This window comes from Rhinopithecus bieti, unplaced genomic scaffold (assembly GCF_001698545.2).
Source record: "Rhinopithecus bieti isolate Rb0 unplaced genomic scaffold, ASM169854v2 scaffold_947, whole genome shotgun sequence".
NCBI classification, from domain to species: Eukaryota; Metazoa; Chordata; class Mammalia; order Primates; family Cercopithecidae; genus Rhinopithecus; species Rhinopithecus bieti.
The window spans coordinates 6,209,033-6,215,852 of NW_016803664.1; the positions used below are offsets into that span (position 1 = coordinate 6,209,033).

General features: G+C 40.6%; 1 protein-coding gene across 1 annotated transcript in view; it reads right to left on the bottom strand.

The window, feature by feature from the left end:
- Positions 1-1,741: 1,741 nt before the first annotated feature.
- Positions 1,742-6,820, bottom strand: part of FAM216A (family with sequence similarity 216 member A) — a 17,667-nt gene continuing 12,588 nt past the window's right edge. Inside the window, exons 4-7 of the mRNA XM_017847733.1 lie at positions 5,607-5,736; positions 5,342-5,525; positions 4,105-4,187; positions 1,742-2,108 (exon numbers count right to left, since the gene is read on the bottom strand). Coding sequence (XP_017703222.1) covers positions 1,990-2,108; positions 4,105-4,187; positions 5,342-5,525; positions 5,607-5,736 — 516 coding nt within the window. The 3' untranslated portion in view covers positions 1,742-1,989. The remainder of the gene's footprint in view (positions 2,109-4,104; positions 4,188-5,341; positions 5,526-5,606; positions 5,737-6,820) is intronic.

Sequence of the window (6,820 nt, forward strand, 5' to 3'; positions counted from 1 at the left end):
TTTGATGAGAAACATTATTCCATCATTTGTGTTGATGGATATCCAGGCTTCCACAGTGGTCACCTATGTGTATCAGCTAATTGGAGATGATGTGAAAGTAGAACGAATTGAATACAAAAAATCTTAAAGCCAGGCCTGTCTTGATGATTTTTTTTTTCATTGTCCTGTTGAAATCAAGTAATTAAACATTTAAGAGCCACAAAATTGTATCACTTTTATAATATTTTGCAGTAAAATATAATACCATCTTCTCTGTTAATACATAATTGCTGTAAGCTTCCTGTAAACTATAAGAATATATTTAGTTTATAGTATATGAATTCTATGAAAAAATGTCCACAACACAGTAATTGGTCACTTGTTAAGAAAATTTATCCTTGTAAATATCTTCAAAGTTGGTATTTGGAACTTTATTCCAAAAGTAGTGCATGTGGAGAAAGAATTTAGACTATCTTGTATACATTTTCTCTTCTCTAGTAATAAACAATTACCTTTCATTTATACTTTCTTGATAACCTGTATTTAATTTTAAAAAACATAAAATGAGGAACCAAGTGAAACTACGCATATAAATATTAAAGTGAAGTGGACGAGATGACCTTTCAGAGCTCTTCTCTTATATTGTGTCATAATGTTGGACTCAGATTTTATTTGCTAAATAATATACCATATTGACATTAAATTAACAGTGATTCTTCAAACTGTTGCTATTTCCACTTTTCAAAGTTTAATAAAAGTTTTAAAATACAAGTTTAGGGGCCGGGCACAGTGGCTCACACCCTAATCCCAGCACTTTGGGAGGCTGAGGCAGGTGGATCACCTGAGGTCAGGAGCTCGAGAGCAGCCTGGCCAACATGGTGAAATCCTGTCTATACTAAAATACCAGAATTAGCCAGGGATGGTGGTACATGCCTGTAATCCCAGCTACTCGGGAGGCTGAGGCAGTAGAATCACTTGAATCCTGGAGGTGGAGGTTGCAGTGAGCCAAGATCACACCATTGCACTCCAGCCTGATCAACAACAGCGTAACTCCGTCTCAAAAAAAAAAAAAAAAAATACAAGTTTAGCAAGGAAGCACACTAGAGTAATATATAATGTAAAGAATCCTCTTGTTAGTGTAACTACTCCCAACTTAATCTAGTCTGAGTCCAAGTTATTTATGTGGCAATTTCATAAGATAGGGAAAATGTGTATTTACATTTTAAAGTTGTATTCAAATAGCAAATATTTATTGAGCACCTACTTTGCAAGTCAGAGCATTATCTCTGTCAAATGCTATTCTGTATCTGGATAGTTCAGAGCTTTCCTTAGCCCAATCAAGAAAATACTGGTAGGATATTATTATTATTATTTTTTTTTTTGAGACGGAGTCTTGCTCTATTGCCAGGCTGGAGTGCAGTGGTGTGATCTCAGTTCACTGCAACCTCCGCCTCTGGGTTCAAGCAATTCTAATTCTCCTGCCTCAACCTCCCAAGTAGCTGGGACTATAGACACGCACCACCATGCCCAGCTAATTTTTGTATTTTCAGTAGAGACGGAGTTTCACCACGTTGGCCAGACTGGTCTCGAACTCCTGACCTCATGATCCACCCGCCTCGGCCTCCCAGAGTGCTGGGATTACAGGCTTGAGCCACCGCGCCTGGCCCTTGTAGGATATTCTAATATTGCTGTTTTAGGACTTACTGTGAGCAGAGAAAGAAATATGATGCATTTGTCAGATTTAAAGAAAAGTAATTCAATATTGAATGCAAGAAAAATTTTAATTGTATCTAGCTAGAAGTACAAGTATATGTTACATGTAAATTTTCTTACATAAATATCATTGGTACATGGAACAACATCAGACCAATTACATTGTTTTAAGTTTCTGAACAAACCAAAATTACTTAATGATTTAATGAATAACAATACTATCCTAAACATACAGGACACAACTCACAACCCCTTACCCTCACCTTTGGTACGAATTCAATACACGAGACAAGACTGTCAAGTTAACATCAGATGTTCTCCCTGTTCTTCAATTGACATTGATTGCATAAACTTATTTAGTAAATCTTCTTCCTTTTTTTCTTCACTCATGTATGATTCAGAATCATTTGAAGAAACTGAAGGAAAAATAAGAATCTACAATTGTCTGTTTTGGAAATAAAGCTCTAAGTACAACTTTCAAAATGACCTGGCTTATTAATAAGCCTGTAGTAAAGACAAATTGAAATTTTCAAGGCTTTTAGTCACCTCACCCTTCCCCCAAGTTTCTTACTCTTTAAGATGCACGGTACTGTATTCTAACCAAGTTGCTGTAGAGCAAATTCTCTTGTTACTAAGTCCTATATTACCATTGATTTTCAAAATCTTTTGGTTGGAGGAAATTAAAGTGGTCGGTTACATCTTCAGAATCTCCGCATTTTCCTTTAGTTCCTTTTCATCTCTTCCACTGGGGACCACAGGGATTTTCCCCCTACAGTTTCCACTAACTGTTCCTTTTGGAACCTGCCCTTTCCCTCATTTCTTGGATAGGCATGGTACGATATTTACAGCAGAGCTGGCTAACACTGTCATACAGTGATGGGATATCAATTCAGAACGCCTAACTTCCCTACTTCTGTTTTATTGTTTTTTGGTTTTTTTTTTTTTTGGAGACCGGAGTGCAGTGGCGCAATCTCAGCTCACTGTAAGCTCCGCCTCCTGGGTTCACGCCATTCTCCTGCCTCAGCCTCCCGAGTAGCTGGGATTACAGGCATGTGCCACCACGCCCAGCTAATTTTGTGTTTTTAGTAGAGATGGGGTTTCTCCATGTTGGTCAGGTTGGTCTTGAACTCCTGACCTCAGGTGATCTGCCAGCCTTGGACTCCCAAAGTGCTGGGATTACAGGCGTGAGCCACTGTGCCTGGCCAACTTCCCTACTTCTTACCCACCTCCCTACTTCACTATGCTGATAACTAGGAAACTACTTAACATGATTTAACATTATCAGTTCTCAGGAACACTTCTGATCATTCAGTCTGTCTTCCCTTTTTCATTTTGCAGTATTTTGTTCTTGTGGTAGAAGGATCTTTTATGCTGATCCTTCCAAAGTCTGGATTTGAGTTGCAGCTGTAAAATTTTGATAATATCACCTGCTTGGCTTGCTGCCACTGTTTTGTTGAATATCAAACAAAATGGTATACAGAAGTCCCTTCTTATCCACAGTTTTGCTTTCCAAGGTACAGTATAAGATATTTTGAGAGAGACCACATTCACATAACTTTTATTACAGTATATTGTTATAAAATTGTTCTATTTATTGTTTATGTGCCTAATTTATAAATTAAAACTTTATCATAGATATGTATTTATAGGAAATAACAAAGTTTATATAGGGTTCAGTAGTATCCAAGATTTTAGCCATCCACTGAGGGTCTTGGAACATATTCCCCAAGGATAAGAAGGGCCTACTATAAGAGATATAGCCCTTTGTAAACTAACAGATGCTATACAAAATATGCTGTTCATCAAAAAATAGCACTAACTCATAAAAGAAGTGCTATTGCTTGAGAAAGTCATGTGTGTGGTTCTGGGTTGACATTGTAAATATCTTTAGCATTAGAAATACCTTGAATCTTACTCCTTTGAACAGTATGTTCTTTCTTTTTTTTTTTGAGATGGTGTCTCACTGTGTCACCAAGGCTGGACTGCAATGGCACCATCTCGGCTCACTCCCACCTCCGCCTCCCAGGTTCAAGCGATTCTCCTGCCTCAGTCTCCTGAGTAGCTGGGATTACAGGCGCCTGCCATCACGTCCAGCTAAGTTTTGTATTTTTAGTAGAGATGGGCGTTTCGCCAGGCCAGGCAGGTCTCAAACTCCTAACCTCAGGTGATCTGCCTGCCTCGGCCTCCCAAAGTGCTGGGATTACAGGCGTGAGCCATGGCGCCCAGCCCAGTATGTTCTTTTAATTGCAAGCGTAAACTATATTTTATGTTTGGTTTTTTATTTGTGACAATAAAAGTAAATCATTTTCTAAATTTGTTAATATCTTCATAATAGAAATGAAATTGTATTTGGTATAGTATTTTTAAGCATACGATCTTAAAAAATGCATATTGTTAAATTTCCACATTTACCTGTTTGCATGAACAGTTTCCTTGGTCTTCTAAAAATCTTCAGTGACTTACATCTTGTTTTAGATGCATATCCAGTTTTTATCCTATAAGAAAGGGAAGTATCTTAGTTGAAGCCAGCAAAGTGAACAGCTGCCTAGGGCATGTGGAAGACCACACAAATTCATTTTATTAACTGCCAACATCACCAAAAAGACCCTTTCAGCACCCAAATTATCCTGTAATTTCTTAACCTTGACATGTAAAGCTGCTGCAGTGCAATTTCAATACTCATGCTTCTTAATCTTGTTTCTCTCCCTGTTATACAGTATTCCCCTGTGCAAAACCAACCATATGCTTCTCCTTTTAAAAGTATTTGCATTATTTTGAGGTTGAGTGGGAATCACATTGAAAAGGGCATTCATCCATAACTCTATCTGATGAAGAAATTTTTATAATTCCACAAAATATATTCTAAAAGAAGTGGCATATTCTTATCAGTGCAGTAAAGGAAAAGTATGAAAATCTCTCTCGGCTGGGCATGGTGGCTCACACCTGTAATCCCAGCACTTTGGGAGGCCGAAGCGGGCAGATCATCTGAGGTTGGGGGTTCAAGACCAGCCTGACCAACATGGAGAAACCCCGTCTCTACTAAAAATACAAAATTAGCTGGGCATGGTGGCGCATACCTGTAGTCCCAGCTACTCAGGAAGGCTGAGGCAGGAGAATCACTTGAACCTGGGAAGTGGAGGTTGCAGTGAGCTGAGACCGCACCACTGCACTCTAGCCTGGGCAACAAGAGCGAAACTCAGTCTCAAAAAAAAAAAAAAGAAAGTATCTCTCTCTGCTTTTTAAAAGTCCAGCCTACTCTGAATTTAGCAAAGTGAACATATTAGGGAACACAAGCATTAATATCACTTAGCTACCGTTCAAGAGATGGGGAAGGCTAGGCACAGTAGCTCACACCTATAATCCCAGTGCTTTGGGAGGCAGAGGTGAGAGTAGCCTGGCCAACATACTGAGACGCTTTCTCAGCAAAAATTTTTTTAAAATTAGCAGGGCATGGTGGTTTGTGCCTTTCGCCTTAGCTACTTGGGAGTCTGCGGCAGGAGCATTGCTTGAGCCTAGGAGTTTGAGGATACAGTAAACTATATCACACCACTACACTCCAGCCTGGGTGAGAGAACAAGACCCTGTCTCAGAAAAAAAAAAAAATTAAACTGAGATGCATTTCCCCCATTTTACACACTAAGAAACAGACCCTTCTTTGTTTCTCACTGGCCGCCAAAGGGAATGCTGTATGAGCATTTCAGGTGCAGATGCAGCTGCAATATCAGAAGGCCCGGAGTCCTCTCTCTCCAGTTGGTGTCGCCATGTAGTGCAAGGGTAATGCTGTTTCTGTGAGTAACGAGAGCTGAGGCGGCTTCTGTGATGAGTGAGGACACCTGTGATACAAATCGCCTCTGTTAAAAGACCCTCTCACTAATTGTAAAAACTACTGAAAAGCCAACTGGAGGTGCACCTGCCTGACTTTTGTGAGCCGTGCTGAAGTACGTGCATGTACTGCCTCTTCATTAACATCTTCAGATAGTTCGCGTTATAGATTTTAGCAATGCTGCACAGGTAACGCTTCTGGCCTGTGGTGAGGTCTGGATGCTAAAAGACAGAATAAGAGGATTTATAGTCTGCATTGTAGAAGAGAAGTTGGCAATATTCCTTATCTGAAGAGATGAATGTTCAAGAGAGTTGTGCCAACCGCATTTTACTTAAGCAAATTCAACTACGTTAACGTGACAAAAGAGAAACAAATGGCCATTTAAACAGTGCAAGTGGCTCTGCTTGCCATTCCACTCAGGTGATTCAGATGCCCTCTGAAGTCTGAGAAGCCATTGCTCTAGATGAACAAGGAAGGAATGAATCTGCTGTTCTGTCGAGTGTTACTTGCTGTGCGCCTCTGTGTGGGCATCTTGCCTTCTCAAAATGATTTTTGAGGTATAACATGGTACCTAAAAGCAACCCAATTACTCTACTTAGTCTCTACTAAGAAACATTTTTTCCAACACCACAAGAATAACTGTGTTGGACATTCTGAGGGATAGCATGTTGGTCTCTAATTTTTGTTAGGCAGGAATCTAGACCCAACATGGCGGCATTACCCGGCATAGCAGGCCTTTTGTTAAAGACTCCCTTCACCCTTGTACACACCCGCAGATTTATATGTGTCAGAGTTCTGGCTGGGCAACCACACTCCCCCATGACCTGCAGCTCACCTGCATTCCACAAATTCCTAAATAGCAGTTTTGGTTGACAGTTTCCAAAGACCCCTTCCTCATGACCCTTACTCAACTCCTGCCCTAGTAGTTTCAAGACACCCCAGGCCCTGTTTGCACAACCAGCCTCCCTACCTCTCGGGCTATAAAAAGCCCCTACCCTCCTTCCTCAGCGCGACTTCCTTGGCCCACGCCTTTGTACCAAGGAACCTCACCCGCAAGCCCTAATAAAGGCTATTCTCAATGCCATTTGCCTTGTGTCTTTGTTCCCAGTTCGGCTCCAGCCTCAGTTTACCTTTACATTTGGCGCCGAAACCTGGGAGAGATCTTGTCCTTCCTAGGACTGGTGGGCACAGTGAGTCTTATCCCATGGCCCGACTCAGGATCTTTAAGGCCTACATCAAGGTTGTAAGCAGCATCGTCAACCTGGCCTTTGACATCAGACAACAGGAGGAGGCCATCTCAGCTCT